This window comes from Pleurodeles waltl, chromosome 4_1, assembly GCF_031143425.1.
Source record: "Pleurodeles waltl isolate 20211129_DDA chromosome 4_1, aPleWal1.hap1.20221129, whole genome shotgun sequence".
NCBI classification, from domain to species: domain Eukaryota; kingdom Metazoa; phylum Chordata; class Amphibia; order Caudata; family Salamandridae; genus Pleurodeles; species Pleurodeles waltl.
Window position 1 is genome coordinate 473307645 of NC_090442.1, and position 22250 is coordinate 473329894.

Below are 22250 nucleotides of genomic sequence, written 5' to 3' on the forward strand. Positions count from 1 at the left end.
CGTGACTCTAGTATATTTTTGCGGACCTGATGGTGTTTCCGACCAGATCTCTTTTTAGGACTCTGAGAGGACTACAATCCGATCTTATATGGGGAACAACCTGGAGGTAGGTCTCGACACCCATGCTTCAGCGCTCTGTGGTGGAGGGTGGCCTCGGGGTACCAGACCTGGAGATGTATTTTGCAGCAGCGCAACTGCAATGACCTATGCGATGGATAGTCAGGGACAAGACAAGGGAGGGCTGATTCATGTAAGCAGATCTTAGAGACACATGAGTGCTGGATTGGTTGCTATTACCAGGGCTCCAGCTAGAGGACTGCACTCATAGCTAAGCTAGTCTGGATTAGATATATACTAACCCGACAGGCAAGGGTCCCCTATAAGCCGCAGCTGCCCATCTGGGACATGCCAGCTACAAGGGGATTGCCAAGGATCCATGACTCAACACCATGGCAGGTGACGGGAATAAAACAGATGGGTGATCTATACAGGGATGGTAAGCTACTTTCATTCCAGGTCCTGCAGGACCTTCATAGACTTGGTGTCGGCCTCTTTCTGGGCACAACACACTTATATTGGTAATTGGGGACACATGGTTAGCGGGGCAGGCTGAGCCGGCACTGCAGTGGGCCTGCAGTGCTTCTTAACACACGGGTTGTGCCGAAAGGCAATATCAGTGCTCTATGCTGCTCTGCAGGTGGGAAATATGTAGTATGCATTTCGTGACAAGTCCAAAAGAGACAACTGTTTGGGAGCAGATTTGACCTCCAGACAGTGAGCCATGGCTTCAGAGCACATGAAGTGTGCCTCCCACAGTGCAGTTTTATTATATACATCCAACATATCTTACACTGCACCGCCTACATGTGATGTTTTTGAGAGCATCACCAGCCTGACTGCAATGTGGTAATGCCAAGGCCACCTTCCTGCACATGGTCCGGGAGCGCCCACATTTACCATGTGTCTGGGTGAAGGTAACGGAACACATATCAGCAGTGATAGATGTACGATTGCCACCTGACCCACTCCTAAGCCTATTTGGGATCACGAAGCACACTAAACATAATAAACAATACCTAAAACTGGTAGACCTCGCATTGGTCTTATTCAAGGGCTTAATTGCCATGGCTTGGAAAGTCCTGCATGCACCTACAATCAACTGCTGGCTTTAGGTATCTCACAAGTGGTTCCTAGCTGAGGCTGATGCCCTGGCGCATGACCAGCAACTGCGGGGTTGCGGGGTAGGGGTCGAGGACACAGCCATACTTTGGGACACATACATCCTCATATTGTTTGACAAATTCAACCCACCTTCCCCCTAGATTGCAGGGCCTGTTGCAGCAAGTCTGCCGTGAGATCCGGTTGAGACGATGACGGGGGCTCAATTGAATGCCAATTGAGAGTTACTGGTGGGCTGACACACCACCATTCCTATTTGCAGGTTATATATAATACACATCATAGCACTCCCCCTTATGCTGTGAAAGAAATTTTCAGCCAGAGGTTCTAAAAGGTTTTCTGTTATTTTCAGTGGTTTCATTTATGTTGGTGTAAGGAAATGCTTCCTTGGCATGGTTACCCCCTGACTTTTTGCCTTTGCTGATGCCAAGTTATGATTTGAAAGTGTGCTGAGACCTGCTAACCAGGCCCCAGCACCAGTGTTCTTTCCCTAACCTGTACCTTTGTTTCCACAATTGGCACACCCTGGCATCCAGGTAAGTCCCTTGTAACTGGTACCCCTGGTACAAGGGCCCTGATGCCAGGGGAGGTCTCTCAGGGCTGCAGCATGTCTTATGGCACCCTGGAGACCCCTCACCCAGCACAGACACACTGCTTGCCAGCTTGTGTGTGCTGGTGTGGATAAAATGACTAAGTCGACATGGCACTCCCATCAGGGTGCCATGCCAACCTCACACTGCCTATAGGTATAGCTAAGTCACCCCTTTAGCAGGCCTTACAGCCCTAAGGCAGGGTGCACTATACCATAGGTGAGGGCATAAGTGCATGAGCACTATGCCCCTACAGTGTCTTAGCAAAACCTTAGACATTGTAAGTGCAGGGTAGCAATAAGAGTATATGGTCTGGGAGTCTGTCATGCACGAACTCCCCAGCACCATAATGGCTACACTGAAAGCTGGGAAGTTTGGTATCAAACTTCTCAGCACAATAAATGCACACTAATGCCAGTGTACATTTAATTGTAAAATACACCCCAGAGGGCATCTTAGAGATGCCCCCTGAAACCATACCCGACTACCAGTGTGGGCTGACTAGTTTTAGCAGCCTGCCACACAACAGACATGTTGCTGGCCACATGGGGAGAGTGCCTTTGTCACTCTGTGGCTAGTAACAAAGCCTGTACTGGGTGAAGGTGCTTCTCACCTCCCCCTGCAGGAACTGGCGGTGAGTCTCAAAGGCTCACCCCCTTTGTTACAGCACCCCAGGGCACTCCAGCTAGTGGAGTTGCCCGCCCCCTCCGGCCACGGGCCCACTTTTGGGGCAAGGCCGGAGGAGATAATGAGAAAAAAAAGGATGAGCCACTGGCCAGTCAGGACAGCCCCTAAGGTGTCCTAAGCTGAGGTGACTCTGACTTTTAGAAATCCTCCATCTTGCAGATGGAGGATTCCCCCAATAGGATTAGGGATGTGCCCCCCTCCCCTCAGGGAGGAGGCACAAAGAGGGTGTAGCCACCGTCAGGGCTAGTAGCCATTGGCTACTAACCCCCCAGACCCAAACACACCCCTAAATCGAGTATTTAGGGGCTCCCAGGACCTAGGTAACTAGATTCCTGCAACCTAAGACGAAGAAGGACTGCTGAGCTGAAAAACCTGCAGAGAAGACGGAGACACCAACTGCTTTGGGCCCAGCTCTACCGGCCTGTCTCCCCACTTCAAGAGAACTGCAACAGCGGCGCGTTCCACAGGGTCCAGCGACCTCTGAAGCCTCAGAGGACTACCCTGCATCTAAAAGAACCAAGAACTCCCGAGGCCAGCGGCTCTGCTCTAAAGAAGAAACATCTTTGCAACAAAGAAGCAACTTTGAAAGAACACACGTTTCCCGCCGGAAGCTTGAGACTTTGCACTCTGCACCCGACGCCCCCGGCTCAACTTGTGGAGAACCAACACTACAGGGAGGACTCCCCGGCGACTGCGAGTTCGTGAGTAGCCAGAGTTGACCCCCCTGATCCCCCACAGTGACGCCTGCAGAGGGAATCCAGAGGCTCCCCCTGACCGCGACTGCCTGCTTCTAAGAACCACACGCCTGGTAAGGACACTGCACCTGCAGCTCCCAGGACCTGAAGGATCCGACCTCCAGTGCAGGAGCGACCCCCCAGGTGGCCCTCTCCCTTGCCCAGGTGGTGGCTACCCAGAGGAGCCCCCCCCCCTTGCCTGCCTGCATTGCTGAAGAGACCCCTAGGTCTCCCATTGAACTACATTGCAAACCCAACGCCTGTTTGCACACTGCACCCGGCCGTCCCCGTGCCGCTGATGGTGTACTTTTTGTGCTTGTGTCCCCCCCGGTGCCCTACAAAACCCCCCTGGTCTGCCCTCCGAAGACCTGAGTACTTACCTGCTGGCAGACTGGAACCGGGGCACCCCCTTCTCCATTGAAGCCTATGCGTTTTGGGCACCACTTTGACCTCTGCACCTGACCGGCCCTGAGCTGCTGGTGTGGTAACTTTGGGGTTGCTCTGAACCCCAAACGGTGGGCTACCTTGGACCCAACTTTGAACCCTGTAGGTGGTTTACTTACCTGCAAAACTAACAAACACTTACCTCCCCCAGGAACTGTTGAAAATTGCACTGTGTCCAGTTTTAAAATAGCTTATTGCCATTTGTGTGAAAACTGTATATGCTATTTTGCTAATTCAAAGTTCTTAAGTGAAATACCTTTCATTTAAAGTATTGTTTGTAAAACTTGAACCTGTGGTTCTTAAAATAAACTAAGAAATATATTTTTCTATATAAAACCCTATTGGCCTGGAATTGTCTTAGAGTGTGTGTTCCTCATTTATTGCCCGTGTGTGTACAACAAATGCTTAACACTACCCTCTGATAAGCCTACTGCTCAACCACACTACCACAAAATAGAGCATTAGAATTATCTCTTTTTGCCACTATCTTACCTCTAAGGGGAACCCTTGGACTCTGTGCATGCTATTTCTTACTTTGAAATAGTACATACAGAGCCAACTTCCTACAGTTGGCTACTCCTATGAGGGGCGGGTTGAAAAAATCTACTTTGTGTTGTTACTGTGCTCCCTTTTCTGTACCATGTTACCCTATGTACACTGCGCATAATATGTGTAGGTTTTTGTTCAAATGCCCCAAATTAAATTTGAAAAGAAATGACAGGAGAAATTGTTGCCTCATTCAGTTTTTAAGAAATTACCCCTTTTTGTTTTAATTCCCCCCATATCTGCATGTCTAGATTTGCTGACTTTGGAGCTCTGTGCACTTTACCATTGCCAAGCAGCAGTACCTTATTTAGCATATTTACCTTCCCTATAAATCCATTGTAATTTCTGCCTTAAGTGGAAAGTTAAATGGCATGTGTGGACTTCAGTGTTTATTTACATCACCTTCACTTATGCGAAAAATATGTTTCTGCCAGGACCACCACTGTGGTCTGGCTAGGCTTGCCATGGACTGACACATGGTGACCCGCAGAGCTCTGCATTCCCCCCCCCCCCCCCTAAACAGACCACGCCTGCAACCTTGCCATTATCCTGGCTAGCAAGCTATCCATGAAGAAACAAGTTGACACACTCTCATCAGCCTGCTTCTACACCCCTTGCATGCTCCGCAAGATATTTAGGTTGCTCCAAGCAAACACCGGGACAATCACCAGGCCCTCATCACCAGCAGACTGGACGATGGAAACATACTCTACATAGGACCCACATCACACCCCATCTCAAGAAACTACACTCGCTCCCGATTAGAAAGAGATGCCACTTCAAGATGCTGAACCATGCCTACAAGGCCCTGCACAACGAAGGACCAGCCCACATCAACAAACGGCTGACCTTCCACCAACTGACAAGATGCCTCCAATCAGCTTCCCTCTCCCTCGCAGACACCCCACGGATCTGTCGAGCCAAGAGCAGAGGACACTCCTTCTCACACGAGGCAGCCAAGGCTTGGAACAATCTCCCCCTGCACCTCAGGATCGCACCATCACCCTAATGATTCAGAAGAGAACTAAAGACCTGGGTGGATGTTCGAATAATCATACCTCCGCTCAGCAGCAAACAGATCCAGTGTCTTGAGACCCTCACGGGTGACTTGTGGCGCTCTAAGTGTTTTAATGATTGATTTAAATGCACTGCAGTGGCACGTGGCAGGGAAAAATGCATCTGTCATGTAGGAAAAGCCTGTTTTTATATATTCAGATGTCACCCCTAAATTGTGCCTATAAGCCCACAGGGCAAGGTGCTAATATGTAAAAATAGGGCATACTACATATCGGGTTTAGTGTGCCTTCACAGTGAAATGAAACCCAAAGATATTTCATGATATAGGCCAGGCTAGAATTTTTAGGCCTAGGCAGATTAAATAATCCTGTGAAGAAGCTACTGTTAGATGGTCACCCCAGGAAAAAGGCCTCTTGCAACAGGTTGTGTCCGTGTAACCACACAGGAGACCAGCCAACTGACCCTTGTGGTCCACTTCTTATTCCTGGGAAGGGAACAAGCAGTAAAAGGTTCTGCCCCTCTTATCTTCCCACGATTCACAGACAGCAGGTCCAATACTATTCTGTTCTTCCTCAGGTCCTGATGAACTATTGGTTAGGTTGCTCCTTTGATGGATTCACTAGCCAGTGGGCGGAGTGACTTCTGGACACTTCCTAAATAATGAGAAACATTTTCCCAAGGGAAATCCTTCCCAGGTTTGCAGCACATACTATTTGCCCTATGGCAAACTTATCCTCCAGTGCGCTATGCCAAGGCAAATTCAATGTGTTAGCACTCTTCTGCCTTGATAGCTATGTGAGTGCCAGTCAGAGATGTGCTTAACGAAATAAGCAGGCCCTTCCTCCTTGCTTCTATACAAAACTGGTTCTGGAACCAGCTCACCCTCCCACTGGGCTGGTGCCAAGATAGCAGAGGGGACAAAGGCTTCTCTTCTCTTTACACTCAAATATGAATGGACAGTTCACACTAGTCCCTTTCACGTTAATGGCGTTCTTGAACTCTCCTCTGCTGTCATTCCTGAGCTGAGAGGGGTCACATACCTTACACTGAGGTCTTCCTGACAAATTGAGTATACAATTGTTTCTGCTCTGGAAGGACTGTCCATATGTGATTAAATGGAAGCACTGATAAGGGCCAGTTGCTGCCAGGTTAATGCTTATTAGGCTACTTGAGGTTCAAGCAGACAAAGTCTAACTTTTTAAACATTACTTTTCCTAAATATTCACTGAAAATCCCACTTTACTGGTGAACTGCATTTTTGATTTACAAATAGTGGCTAAATCATTCTCTTAGCTTGCCCCAAGCTAAAGATAGCAGAATTATTATTTTAAGTGAGCATTAGCTTTCCTAGGAGGAACAGCTGGAGCCCTTCACTGTGAAACTATCTTTTGGGGGCTAGTCACAGTAGGTACATGCCAACACTAAATTCTTCCATGCATCTCATTTAAATATTAGGCACCATACCTTGTTGGCTACAAGACCTGGTATGGGCTGACTAATTTCATGGTTAAAATAGGGTTTATTCCTGTCAAAAAGGGTTCTTTTGACAGGTTTATTTCCAAGTTTAAAGGCTGCAGCAGTCACGCTACACAGATAGGTCTGTAGTAATGTTTTGTCAGCCTAGTGGATGGCACAATATGTACTGTAGTCCACATGTAACCTTTAACTTCCTTCGCCATTGGTATATTTTCCTGCACCGTATACCATTGCCTTAATGGAATCTAAAGTATTCAGTTAGTCAATTTTACCATGCTTTAGGCATCAGAGCAGATACACTTGGGAGTGGACAGTAATGCTCCAGTGTGCAGACTTAAAAAACTAGCAATACCACTCAGCAGAAAATTGGGGCAACTACATAAAAAGAGGGATTTTCTCGTAGAGGGAAGCCAGTTTTGACTTGTCATCTAAAGGAATAGCAGAAGACGCTGAAGACAGGCTTGCCTGTTGGCAGTTGTGGTCATCATCTTGAAACAACAGGGCCACCTGGGTCATCATAAAGTATGGCAAAGACAAAGTGCTAAAAATTGATAGAATTGGGTGGTAAAATGTCTTTAATCATTGGCTAGTGCACATGATAAATCTGGCACTCCACCTGCTCAAAACATTCCTGGATCTGGGAAGATTTGGCTTGAAGAAGAAGGCCCTGCTAGAAGAATATGACTGACTGCCAACTCCTGATTCCTGCTGGAAGAAGAGGATTCACACAAGGGCTCAAAGACCCCTGAATCCTGCTGGCTCCAGTAGACTGGAACTGCTCTTCGAGAGTCACGTTGTTGGCCTCCTGTTCATCTGATTCAGGGACACAAAAATCTGGAGGGCTTCTGAATCCAAGAGGGCCCAGCTGGCTACAGAGGGCTAGACTCTGCGGGGTACCTCAGTGGACAGAGACTTGGTGCTTGAGGCTGTATGACTGACCAGAAGAAGCTTTCCCAGCTGATGGAGACTAAATCTGAAGGTAAAACCTTCATCGGAACAACTCCCTTGGTGTACATGACCTCTGCTCAATCACAGTTGGTCTGAAATTGCGAACAGGTCCTGGTCCACAACGACTATTGTTTTTACATAGCTTCTCGACTTTTTCTAGGAGCTTTTTGCCTTAAAACGTGTAAAAAAAAAATTAAAAAAAAAAAAAACACATCTCTGGGTCTCCTTGTTCCATTTTGATAATCTTGATATCTTTTTCCTCATTAACGCTTCCTCTGTTTCTCTAAATTGGTTTGGTAATTTTTTTGAACTGTGTACTTTACTTTGAAGTTGTTAGTACTGCTTTAACTTATCACACGCTTTTGTGAGAATTGACTGCTACCTTACCGCAGCTACCAGCGATTAGGCAGAGCAGAGATACTCTCAGTATTGCTTTCTAACCTAACCAGAGTGGGTAGTCTGGCAGCTTGGCACAAAAGCAGTCAGGCTTACGTTAGAGGCAATGTGTAAAGTATTTTTAAAGCACTCAAAGAGTAATAAAGTGAAAAAACAATATAAGAAAGGATCCACACCAATTTAGAAGAATAGAGACCTCTTGAATAAACAAAATAACTCCAAAACAGATTAAAACCAATCAGTAGAACAGGAGTTATGAATTTTAAAAGTTTGGGGTAAAAAACAGTGGCTAGAAGATTGAAGCGCCAATCGCAGACATCTAGTTGCGCAACACCGGGGCCAGGTCAAAAGTTATGGCAAACTATGATGGAGCATAGTTGAGATACATAAAGTGGATTGGGCCTGGTCTTCGCTCACCTTCAGAATTTTAAAGAAAAAAGTTTGAGGAGATAAAGTTAAGCTTGGCAAGCCAGCTGCAGAGGCCAAGGAGAAAGCATCGTCATCAGGGAGCCACCAGATAAAGTCACTGTGAAGCTATCTATGTATGGACATTGAACTCAAAATATCCAGTGGGACGAAGCTGCAGACTTTAGCCTACAGGGCTCCATGAGGCTGGATACCCTTCTGAAGAGGAGTTGCTGAACAGGATTTGCTGCTGCAGAGAAGAACATATCGTGAGCCACCTCGAAGACAGGCCAACCAGCAAAGCACTTTAGGCTGATTGGCGAGCATGTAGTTCCCGGTTTTCTGTCGATTCTCAGGCCACCTTTTGGAGGAATATTTTTTAAGTCCTGATGGTTGTTGTTTTGGGCTGTTTGGGCACCTTTAGCACCACCAAGGGTCCAGGACTGGGTCGGCACCACTTGGAGAGTAGGTCTTACTTCAGGCATGAACCAGGTGCATGGTTCAAGTTGGAGCTTTTTGTAGCCTTGTAGCTCAGAACAGGAAGCCAGCCAACCAGCCCTAGAAGTCACTCTGGTAACCCTGAGATCAAGTTGTAAGGCAGACCTCTAGCTGTAGGGCAGCCTTCTCAGGGTACAAGACAGGCCTCAAGCAGCAGGCCAGTCCTCTGAGGTACAAGGCAGGCCTTCTGAGTGTCCTCACAGGCCCAGGAGTGTACTGAAGAGTTGGTCTGAGGGTCCATTATTTATACCTGGTGCCAGCTTTGGCAGTGGGAGTAACTTTAGTCTTTTCCCCCACATCTGCTTCTTGAACTTTCTTTCCTCCCTTGCCCAGGCTCCAAGAGGTCTAGGGTGACAATAGGTTGGTGTCAAGTTCTATACTGGTGTGGTGAGGCAGCCCTTTGAAATGGAAGCGGGGCAGGGAACAGCTCTGCCCGTCACATCCTGGCAGAAGGTCTATCCTGACAAAACATAGTCCCTCCCCCCCTTTGTCTCACTATCTGGGAGATATACAACTGTCATTCCATACACAGTCATGTGACCCAGGATAAGGCTGACAGCACCAAATGGTTAAGAAAAGAAAATGCCAACTTTCTAAACGTGGCATTTTCAGAATTGTTACTTAAAATCCAACCTTATCATTAAAGAGGATTTTAAATTAAAATTCTTTTGGGACCAAACATGACTATTCTACCTGTTACCAATCAAAAGTTAGCACTTATTAAATGTAATAAGGTAACCGAAAATTATGCTATGAGAGTGGTAGGCCTCACCAAAGTGAAAAAGGAATTTAATTTAAATGTTTGCTACTACCAGGACAAATAAAACTTAAAAGTATATGTCCAACGTTTTAAATACTCTGCACACTGCCCCATTCCCAGTTTAGGGCCTACCGTAGGGATGACATATGTATTAAAAAGTTAAGTTTAGGCCTGGGGAAAGGTTCATTTTACCAGGTCGAACTGGCAGTTTAAAACTGCATTCAGGCTTCAATGCAGGCCTGAGACATTTTTTAAAGAGCTACTTAAGTGGGTGGCACAATAAGTGCTGCAGACCCACGGGTAGCCTTTAATATACAGGCCCTGGGTACATGTTGTACCAATTTACTATAGACTTATAAGTAAATTAAATGTGCCAATTAGATGTAAGCCAACTGTACCATCTTTCAAGGAGAGAGCAATTTAGCACTGGTTAGCAGTGGTATGGTGCACAGAGTCCTAAAAGCCAAAAAACGAATTCAGAAAACAGGAGGAGAGGAGGCAAAAGGTTTGGGGGTGATCCTGCAGAGAGGGTTAAGCTATCGGGTTATACTGCTATCACTGCCTCTGCAATATATTATTAATATATATATATATATATATATATATATATATATATATATATATATATATATATATATATCCTATTAAAAGAAAATCAAGCACCCCTAGCAAAAGCATCCATGCCACATATTAAAAGAAAATATCATACTGTACCAAGCAGGCTGACATCCTGGCATTTCGTCCACAAGACCAGCGTTCTTCTTTTAAATCTTGGCACATGGGGAACCCCCACTTTTCTACGGTGTTTTCTGCAAAGGAGAAGTATATGAGCTACCTACTATAAAATATGCTGCTTCTTTTGTTTGACTTCTCCGTAGAATGAATAGCACACTATGTACAATTAAGTTATTAAAGATACATTACAGAACACTGTCATGTAAACATAAATACATATACGCCCGTTTTCACAAAATAAACTTAAGAGCTAAACAAGAGGCTTAAATATTTTACGATTCAATTCATTCAGAGTCAATAAATGAAGGATTTTTTCTTATCAAACACAAACCGCAATTTCTTAATGCAGATCGCGGAACCAAATATAAGAATAAACAACATACTTGCATTTCTAAATGTACTATTCTGGCCAGCGTAACTGGTAGCCGGATATACTTGTGTTGCCTGTGCGTTTTCCTTTAGCTATTAAAGAGCGAATACTTGTCAACTTCGTTTGGAATAATATGCACATTTATTTTTTTATAGCTACCCGCCAAGTCCCTTGATCTGTTTTTGTATCTCTTATGCGTGTTTTCCAAAAGGTAGATACTCTTGTTCCAAATAGTAAATCAATATGGCTTCATTTTCGGTGTTAATTGATGTGATAACTTTACACAAAATTTAATTCACTAAACTGGCTGGAATTGCAACTTCAGAAAAACTAACTCATGGGGAGTTGTTAAACAGCCAAATACTGAAGGTGCAACTTACAGACCAGCAGACAGCATGCGTTACTTTATTCTCAGTTTTCTTTCCCCTTCACGCCACCCCGCCACTAGAAAACCATGTAAATGTGGATCTGGAACTAAGATTTGATAACAGGGTAAATAACGCAGATGATCCCATTTTCACAGAATTCAAGGAAAAATCACACTGGCCGCTCCCTTAGTGATTAATTATTATGACTTTCCATGTTAGTCAAGAGTACCAAATGTGGTTATTGTCGTAAGAGAGAAACTTATGTCCTTCAGTGCAAAGCAATCCTGGATGTGCAAAACTAGTGGTGGCGGTAGAGGATATCTACAAATGCACTGCTCGATAGTGTTCTGATTATTAGCGGAAAACATTATACCAAGGTTATCTCTTCTTCTGAGACCTTAAAACCCCGAGTCAGGGAAACAGTTGCTCCTGCTGCAAAGTACTCAACCAAGTGTAAGAAATGAAAAATAGACATTGAGACAGCAAAACGTCTGAGCTTTCAAGCAGTCAAAAGTTTTTAATCAGTTAAGCTCCAGTAAAATTACCGCTTGGGCAGCACCAGTGAAAGGTTCCCTAAGACAAAGAATAGGTACCGGCCGGTCGCAAAAGTAGTGTAAACGTCCTCCACACACACAGTACTGGTTTGTTGCAGGCTTCTAACACTGAGAACAGGTACTGCACAACAGTTGTGGAATCTTTCCTCACATATACAGAACAGCAATGGCATAGACAAAAGTTGTGCACGTTTCCAAACTGACAAGTTACTTAACTTTGCTAATGCCTTATCCTGTAGAGACAATATCTAGTTGCAGGTTCCTTACTGACCAACTCATCCTCCCTGCTCTGCGAGCTTAGAATTTCCCACAGGTGCCAGTCTGGATCTGGACATTTTTCTCCTGCAGATATGACTTTGCGGGTCCTATATAGGTGCCACCCCGGCGCACTTACATCAATTTCTTTTCACCACTTTCCACAACAGAAGCACAGAGCCATGAAGAACACTGACCACTGGTTGTTCAAAACTAAGGCCCTGAAAGGGGAGTCCCTGCCCCTAGATATCAGTTAGCAGAGCGGGGGAGGATGGGTGGGTCGGTAGGGAATCTACAACTAGATATTGTTTCTAAAAGATAAGGCGTTATGAAAGGTAAGTAATTTGTCCACCTGATAGAGGCATCTAGTTGCAGATTCCTTACCTTAGAATAGATACCCAAGCAAAACCATTGCCGGAGGTGGTTCTGCAAACCAAGATTATACTACAAAGTCCTGAAGGTCAGAACAGACAGAGTACTCGTCCTTACGGACCTGACTGTCCAAGCAGTAGTATTTGGTGAATGTGTGCAGAGATTCCCACGTTGCTGCCTGACAATTGTCAAGGACTGGGACTCCACATGCTAATGCAGTGATCACTCTGTTAAAATGAGCATGGAAACCTTCAGGTTGTTGCTTCTTGGCCAGTGCATAGCAAATCTTAATGCAGAGTATGACCCTTCGGGGGATGGTCCGCTTCTGCACTGCCCAACCTTTCTTCACATCCACACAACAGACAAAGGCCCTGATTCTAACCCCGGCGGTCTTCGACCGCCGGGGCGAGGGTCGGCGGGAGCACCGCCGACAGGCCGGCGGTGCCCCGCAGGGCATTCTGACCGCGGCGCTTTGGCCGCGGTCAGAAAGGGTAAACCGGCGGTCTCCCGCCGGTTTACCGCTGCCCTTAGAATCCCCCATGGCGGCGCAGCTTGCTGCGCCGCCATGGGGGATTCTGACACCCCCTACCGCCATCCTGTTCCTGCCGGTTCGCCCGCCAGGAACAGGATGGCGGTAGGGGGTGCCGCGGGGCCCCTGGGGGCCCCTGCCGTGCCCATGCCAATGGCATGGGCACGGCAGGGGTCCCCGTAAGAGGGCCCCGCAAAGTATTTCAGTGTCTGCCTTGCAGACACTGAAATACGCGACGGGTGCCACTGCACCCGTCGCACCTTCCCACTCCGCCGGCTCGATTACGAGCCGGCATCCTCGTGGGAAGGGAGTTTTTCCCTGGGCTGGCGGGCGGTCTTTTGGAGACCGCCCGCCAGCCCAGGGAAAAACTCATAATACCCTCCGCGGTCTTCTGACCGCGGAGCGGTATTATGGGGGCGGAATTCTGGCGGGCGGCCTCCGCCGCCCGCCAGGATTAGAATCAGCCCCAAAGAGTTGATCATCCGCTCAAAACACTTTTGTACACTCTAGGTAGAACGGCAATGCTCTTTTTGAGTCAATGCGGTGGAGTCTCTCCTCTTCCTTAGAATGATATGGGGGTGCGTAAAAAGTAGGCAAGGTGACGGATTGGCCTACATGAAAGGGTGTAACCACTTTTGGCAGAAAGGAGGCCCTAGCACAAAGCACCACTTTGTCAGGATAGATGGAAAGGTAGGGTGGCTTAAATGACAATGCCTGCAGCTCACTCACATTGCAGGCAGATGTAATGTACCTATTGACAATAGGAGACTTAAAGAAAGAAGGTCGATCAGGCAACCTCAATAATGCAGAGATAACAGATAAATAACCTTTTAGAGTGCTATTAGCAGAGCCCTGCTTGGCCAGAGAAAGAATAAACCACAGGACCTCAAAGAGAAGGGCGGAGAGGGGGTCAATAGTCTTGTCTGTGCACCATGCAACAAATCTAGTCCAACACCAGACATTTACCGTTTCGGTGGAGGGACGCCTGGCTGGCAAGATTATGTTACAGACTTTGGGCGGAAGGTCTAAACTGTCAACTGTCGCCCTCAATCTCCACGCTGGAAGGCAGAGGCTGGACAGATTTGGGTGCTAATGCAACAGAAGATCCTTCTGAAGGGGCAGTCTTATCGGATGATTGATGCCCATGCTCAGTAGCTCAGGATACCAAACTCTCTGTGCCCGGTCTGGAACCACAAAAATGACTTGGAACCAGTTGTTCTTGATCTCCTTGAGAACTCTGGCCAGAAGTAGTATGGGCAGAAGGCATACAGAAGGCCGGAGATCCACTCAAGACAAAAAGTGTAGTTGAGGGACTGCCGCCTTGGAAACTTCAACGTGCAATACTGTAGACATTGCATGTTCTCTGCAGAGGCAAACAGATATATCCAAGGCTCTCCCCACTGCTGAAAAAAATCTAGCTCCACCTCTGGATGGAGATGCCATTTGTGACTGACTTAGCATTGTTGGCTGAGTTAGTCTGTTCTAGCATTCTGAGACCCCTCCAGATGGTTAACCACCAAAGATATGCCCTGTTGTTTCAGCCATGTACAGAGGCACTCCGCCTCCTAACAAAGGTTCCACAACCCCACTTCACCCTGCCTTGTTGCAGTAATACATGGTGATGGTGTTGTCTTTGAACACCTGCACTATCTTCCCCTTGATAGAGGGAAGAAAAGAGTTCATTGGTAACCTGATCGCCCGGGGCTCCAATAGGTTAATGTGGAGCCCAGACTCTGCTGCAGACCAGATGCCTTTGATCATTGCCTCTCCCAGATGGCCACCCCAGCCCAGGAGTGAAGCATCTGTCACTACTATCAGCTTTGGTTGGGGAAGGGAGAGAGATCTGCCTCTGACCTAATCGCAGTTCATTAGCCACCACTGCAGATCTCGTGCAGTTCTTTCTGAGATCTGGACCATGTCAGAGAGGTTCCCTGATGATGCGCCCACTGGAACTTCAGGCCCCAGTGCACAGCCCGCCTATGCCACCTGGCATGTGTCACTAGCAGGATGCAGGAGGCCATGAGGCCCAAAAGCCTCAGAGTGATTCTTACCGAAATCCAGGGATAGAGGCTGAAACATTGGTATCATAGCCTGAATATCCGGGACTCGCAGCTCGGGCGGATAAACCTGAAACTGCACTGTATCCAGAGCAGCTCCAGTGGAAGGTAGCATCAGACAGGGAGTCAGGTGTGACTTTGGCACATTTATAGTGAACACCAGCGAATGCAGGAGGCCCGCCATAGTCTGGAGGTGGGAGGTGACAGCCTGGGACAAGCCCGCCTTCAACAGCCAGTCGTCGCAGTAGGGGAAGATTGAACCCCCTGACCTGCGCAGATGAGCTGCAACCACTGCCATTACTGTGATGAAAACCCGAGGGGTGCTGGTAAGGTCAAAGGGGAGCATGGTGAACTGAAAGGGCTTGTGGCCCACCATGAATCGCAAGTAACGTCTGTGGGCAGGTGGGACGGGAATATGGAAATAAGTGTCCTGCATGTTCGAGGCTACCATCCAGTCTCCTGTGTCCAGGCCGATGTAAACCTGAGCCAGAATGAGCATTTTGAACTTCTCCTTCCTGAGGAAAAGATTGAGGGACCATCGGTCTAGGATAGGGAGGAGGCCCTTGTCCTTTTTAGGTACTAAAAAGTATCGGGAATAGCAACCACAACCTACTTCTGGCAAAGGACCCTCTCTATGGCTCTCTTGTCCAAGAGAACAGCAACCTCCTCCCAGAGAAATTCCAAGTGATCTTCTGTCATCTGATCGTAGGATGGTGGCTTGGATGGAGGGGCAGTCTAGAAGGAGAGGGAGTAGGCCCTTCGGAATACCTGAAAAACCCACCTGACGTGAAGGACTGCCAGCGGCGCAGGTGATGGCGAATCATGCCTCTGACTGGTCCCTGGTGGGGAACAGTCAGACTAGGAAGGTTTTGAGGCAGCTAAGGGGTGGGTTGGGGCAGAGGGATTAGCCAGAAAGCTGGCTTCCTGATCCATGAGGGCGGTGGATCCCATGTCCCCGGCCATGCAGAGACTAGACAGCATGTGCAGCACAGTGGCAGGACAAGAGGGGAACGAGGGGCAGCCACAAGGCCAAAGGACGTGGTAGTAGTACAAGAATCCTTGAAGCAATCGGAGAGTCTGCTTTTTCTCCAAAGAGATGGGTGCCATCAAAGGGCATGCACATACTATTTGCTTGGACATCCCCTAAACAGCCAGACGTCCTCAACCAGGCATGATGCCTAAGGACCACTTTCGATGCAACTGTTTTGCCAGTGTGTCGGTCGTGTCCAGTCCACATTGGATCATGAACTTTGCTGCGTCTCTATCATCAACAACTGCTTGGTAGAGTACAGCCCGGGACCTCTGACAGCACTTCCACAACCATATCCCATAGGGTGTGGGAATAATGGCCTAAAAGGTATGAGGTGTTCATGGACCACAATGCCAGGATGGTGGAAGAAAAAATCTTCTTCCAATGTGTGTCCAGGGTCTTGGATTCCCTATTCCGGGGTGTGTAAGGGAATGCACCCTGAGAAGTGGCGGCTTGGATAACCAAGCTCTCAGGGGTTGGGTGTTGTGTTAGGGTACTTGGGTCTCCTGGAGCAGGCCAACAGTGGCAGCCAACTGTCCTGTTCACAGGAGCCCCTGTGCTGGGTTTGGACCAGGGACCAAGTAAGACATCTATATGGGCCTCATTGAAGGGTAGCAAGAATTCGGAGGATGAATTTCCAGGCTGAAGCACCACTGTGAGTCGGTTAGTCCTGACTGCCACTGAAGGCAGCTCAAGGTCCAGAACCTCAGCTGCTCTTCACACCACCACAGAATATGAAGCACCCTCCTCTGTAGCCTAGGTAGGAGGGGAAATCATGCCAGTATCTGAGGAGGTGTCGAGTCTACTAGCATAGCCCAAGTCCGTATGCCAGTCCTTAGGGTCTTATAGGGACTTAGAGCTGGTATTCTAAAGGGTCCAGTGACTCTTCCCATTCCTCACAATACCCTAGCCTATTAGGAACAGCTGTTGGTGTTGGGGTTTGCATCATACAATGCCCCTCCTTGTCCATGTTGAAGTCGGTGATGGGGACGGTGCCCCAAGGGGCAGAGGTGGCACGAGAAGTGCTGGCGTTGGGGAGGGTCGAGATGGTACGACCGACGTCATCCCAGATCTAAGCATGGATCCATGGCTACCGCTCGAAGCCAAGGCCGAAGTTGCTGCCAAAGAACCCAAAGAGGACCCTTAAGACTCTGCAGAGCCCATGGTGCTCCAATGGTGTCGGACTGCCCAAAAATGAGGCCTATGGCCTCATAAAACTCTTAATTGGGCAGGGTTCACTTCAGCTCCCAGAAACTCTGGGAGAAGTGGAGTCGGCCCAGACATAGGCTCCGCAGACCAGGGCCTAGAACAACAAAGCTCCTGCTCCCTCACCGGCCGACGGACAAGATGAAGTCTAAGAATGTTTCTCTTTTATTTGACTTCTTCTTGTGCCCAGCTCACTCTATACCTTACAGACGACACCGTCACCACACAAACCAACTTCCAAAACACCATGACCGACATCGTCACCAGGATGAAGACCAACTGCCTCAAGCTAAATTCAGACAAAACAAAGATCTTTATCTTCAGGAACAACCCCCCCCGACGACATGTGGTGATCCTCCGCCCTCGGTCCCACACCCACTGACCACGCACGCAACCCCAGGATTATCCTGGATATCCAACTGCCCAAGAAGCAACAGATAAACACTGTATCATCTACCTGCTTCCACATGCTCTGTAAGACTTTCCGATAGATCTCCATCTCTACCAGGAAAACAATCTCTCAGGGCCTCATATCCAGCCGACTCGACTACGGCAATGCGGCCTATGCCGGAACCCCGAAACAGCTCATGACCTGCTTCCAGACCATCCAGAATGCTGCAGCAAGATTCATCCTCGACCTTCCCAGAAGAACCAGCATCACACCCCATATCAGGGCCCTCCACTGACTCCCCGTTCAGCAAAGATGCCTCTTCAAGCTTCTCACGCATGCATACAAGGCCCTCCACAACTCTGGACCCGCATACATCAACAACTGTCTCACATTCCACTGACCGACCAGAGAAAACTGCTCAGCCTCACCCGCACAGGCCCATGACCCCTGTATCCACCACAAATGCTTTGGAGGTCGCTCCTTCTCCCACCTCACCGCCAGGTCCTGGAACGGCCTCAACCTGAAGGACTTCAGAAAGCAGCTCAAGACTTGGCTCTGCAACTGCCATCACCAGCCAGACGAGGCCAGCAGCATCCCTCCAGCCCCTTGAGAACTGCCAAGTGTCAAGCTTGTGCTTTAAAAGACCCCGGATTGATTGATTGATCGGTTCTGCCTCAACTTACCCAATCATCCTGAGGACTCGGAATGAGATGGTGACGATGGAGGACTCCGCAACTGCTCCTGGGACCTTCCTCTTAACAGGGACCTTGACTTGTGTGGAGCTGAGTGTCGGCCCACCATCAGCTTTAAGAACCGCTCCCTCAAAGCTTTTGGATGCATGGCCCAACACTCGGAGCACGACTCTAGGTCATGGTCGCGCTCCAAACACCAGAGGGACAAGAGGTGCAGATCCATCACCGACATCGCCTGATGGCAGGATTCGCTTCAGCTTGAACCTGGTCTTCCTAGGTGACATCCTCAACGCACCAGAAGTTGAACAACTCAAAAGAACTTCAACAAAAGTAAAAAAAGGCCAGTCAAAAAATGACTGAGGGGTATCTCTCTTTGGATCAGCGCTGGCTGGCGTGGAAAGAAAACAACTGACGTCAGCACACTGGGTGGTGCCTATATAGGACCTGCAAAGTCATATCTGGCGAGGACAATGACAGAAGGGGATCAGATCAATGCCACCTAACTACGCACAGGAGTACTGCTCAAGAAAAATTACTGGATCTAGACAGACGCCTGGGGAAAATTCTAAGGTAGGGAATCTGCAACCAGATGTCTCTATTAGATACACATCTACACAGACCTTGAACTGCATGCACAGAAATACTGCATGCTTCTCTCACCTACGTAGAACAGTTGCATGTCATGCAGCTGCAGAGCAGCCTTCCTCATCTACAGCACATGCAACAACAGTTTAACTTTCCACCACTCAGTGTGGTGTGTGTGTGTGACAGAGAAAAGGAAAAAGTGTGCCTTGTGTGTTTGGATGTGTGATGCATGTCTGAGTATCTGATGGTGTGGGGTTAAGATGCTGCATTGGTGTGAGAGTAAAATGCTGCAACACTGTCTGAGCTTGTCTTGAATAGTGATGTGAGTGAGGCTTCAGCGGTGTGCTGTTTGGTGTTGTGATGCAATTGTGTGTCTACGCTTGCCTAGTTTGTGCTGGTACAGCAATGTGATTTTGTGTAAGACGTGCAGTGGCCTGGTGGACACACCACTGTGCAGTCCCTTCTCCATGACACCTGTACTTCATAAATGACCACACCTATACAACACCGTGCTACATGTCATATGTCATATGTGAATGTCTGTGCCACTGTTTCTGCAGCAAGGCCTGCGTTACATTAGGACACATCACTGGCAATGAGGTAGATGAGGCTCAGCCTCCCACCACATCCCAGACAAGGACCTGATTTGGTCTACTGACCCACATATCTGAGGCCTGTGCCCGGCTTTGAGAACAAAGGGCACCATCTTAAGCAGCAGGCCAAGAAGATGATGTTTCCCAGTAGAAACTGGCACACCAAAGTCTGCACTGCTGATCCCATGTGAAATATGTTTGTGGGCTAACTGCTGCTGCCTCACCTCTGGCAAACCAAGCATCACCAGTATCCCTAGGACACCTAGGATGCCCATGTCACTAAAGCAAGTTGTCAAATGAGCCACAGATGAGAGGCTCATGAATCGGTTCATATGTAGCTAGCCTGATCTCAGATCCCAGTATCCACCTTCAGCAGAACTGCCCATTTCTACTATGGTCTATCTGAAGCAGTGATATATTGCCAAAGGGATGGGCAAGATGTCAGGGTATCTGCACTCCCTTGGCAAAACACCCACTGCATGAAACACTGCCACCCACTGCAGATGCTGCCCCACCTACAGGCCCTCTCCACATGCAGCCAATTCACAATACCTTCAGTCAAGAGTTAAAAACAACCTCTTTTGCTTGTGGACTCAGCAGCAGTGGGGCCATTGAAGAAAGACTGTCAGGCCCTGAAGTGCTACTGTGTAGCCCAGCCTTTTAAGAGGAAGCTGACAAGCACTGGGTGACCCCCACAGCTCACCTCCTCTCTGAATGGCCTCAAGTTTTGCTAACACATAGAGGAATGTTCTCATCTATGCAAGAGAAAGAAAAAGAGATCAAATATAAAACCCGCCCAACTTCCTCTCATCATAAAGGAATCCTGGGTCTGAAGCACCCATGCTCGCAGAGGTGTAGCTTAATCATTGAGATGCAGGGGGTGTGAATCTCAAATTTCCTAACTACAAAAGCAGTGGGCCATAAGATGAAACTGAGTTGACCAAGGTTCTAGACGGATTGTTCCCATGAGGAGCAGGGTTATTACTGATTTATGTTAGGTAGGTCTCTCAAGGTCTTCTCCCCCTGATTTTGAGTCAGGTGGACGGCAAGTTTTATGCTGACAAAGTCAAATTTACTCTGCCAGTGTAAAACTTCCTTCAGAGGACAGATGGAGTAAGTGCCATCAGAAGTAAGCCATCCAAGCATCTTCCCTATTTGGAGTTGATGGTCAAATGGCTTTTTTTTTTTTGTTTTTACAGTCCATCACCGCTAGGCATATCCTGGTGGTGAGTGAGGGACAGTAAAAAAAAAAAACAGGACAAGCATTTGGAATGCAATAGATCTTGCATTTGCTTGGTTAGAGCTATTGGCATTGTAAATGCATAACTGGACTTTTCTTGCCAAATAAATTGGTCAACCTTGCTGCATAATTTGGTCTTCTGTGCCACATAATTCCAGTGGCCTTGCATATAAATAAAGCACTTCCACTTACCTTCTTCCTCTGGCTGCAGCAAAAAAATGTAAATATTGCCATTATTTATTATATTTATATATATATTATTGTGGGGTCCCCCCAAACCTAGTGTGGGGACTAAGAGATGCCCTTGACAGAAAGAGCAAATCTTGCTGAGTGTTTTGATGGTGGTCTCATTCTCCTAGGGCCACTACACAGTGATTTATTGGCAGAAATGTTTTATAAAAGGAATGCCCCACAAAGTATAATGGGCGGGTTTCCGTGTGCAGCAAATATTGTAGCATCTTGATTGTAATGCTCAGAACAGCCCCTAGAGGACACCACAGTAAAAACAGCATTTGTAAGAAACATGGTCATGTGACCATATAGCCAGCCCCTAGAGAGCATAACCACTGGAAAAGAAAATGGCAGAATGTAAATCAATGTAACCATATATTTAGCCCCTAGAGAGCATAGCATCTTGAACACTTTCAGGCCTAGCAGGCCTATTGCAATAATATTACAAACAAGACTTAAAAACACAAAGTACTCCCAGCTGTAAAACAAACGTGTCAGCCATGAGAGCTTAAAAAGACACTGAATGGTGGGATAGGTTACTATTTTGGGGTCCCCCCAAACTAGTGTGCGGACCCAGAGATGATTTAGACAGAAAGAACACGTCATGCTGAATGGTTTGTTTGTGGTCTCATTGTCTTAGGGCCACCACAGGCTGAGTTATGGGCCAACATGTTTTGTAAAAGAAGTGCTCCGCAAAGCATCACGGGGCGAGTTTCCTTAGTGCAGTGAATATTGTAGGATCAGCTCTCCCGCTGTGCCAGGAGAGCCGCATTTAGAGTTTCTGTGTTTTCTTCTGTTTAAAATGCACTAGTTTGTATATTTTTCAAATGTTAAACTTGTACTGGTTTAAACTGGAGTTGAAGGTGGGGGATGAAAGCTCTCCTCAAATAATAATCACAACTCTTGTCAGGGTAAACAACCAAAGTCACTAAATAAACCTCTGCTTAATACTCTGAGGGCTAGTTACAAAGCAGTCGGGCTTAATTTAGAGGGAATGTGTCAAGTATTTATGCAGCCTCAAACAGCACACAAGAAATATCCAAACCAGTTTAGAAAAAATAAAGTAAATTTAAATAAATAACACCAAAATGAAAAAAATCTATGTAAAATGAAATAGAACTGGAGATATGGATTTTTAAAGGTTGAATTAAAAATAGCATTAAAAAGAACAAAGTGCCAAGCACAGTTATCTGGTATGCCATACATGGAGTCAAAGTAAAAAATTAAGGCTGACCGCAATTAGGTATGGGTTGGGTACAAGGACCAGGTTCGTCTAAATGGAAATTTACTTCAGACTTTTAAGAAGAGAAATTGGTTGTTGACGAGTCATCAGCAGGGCAAACTGCAGGAGGGATCCGAACC

At 47.3% G+C, this 22250-nt stretch overlaps 1 protein-coding gene across 2 annotated transcripts in view; it reads right to left on the reverse strand.

Annotated features, from left to right (window-relative positions):
* METTL25 (methyltransferase like 25) overlaps positions 1-22250 on the reverse strand; it is a 624891-nt gene that overhangs the window by 274884 nt on the left and 327757 nt on the right. For both annotated transcript variants that reach the window (XM_069228758.1, XM_069228757.1), the window contains one exon: positions 10395-10489. In XM_069228758.1, the coding sequence (XP_069084859.1) occupies positions 10395-10489 (95 nt within the window). The remainder of the gene's footprint in view (positions 1-10394; positions 10490-22250) is intronic.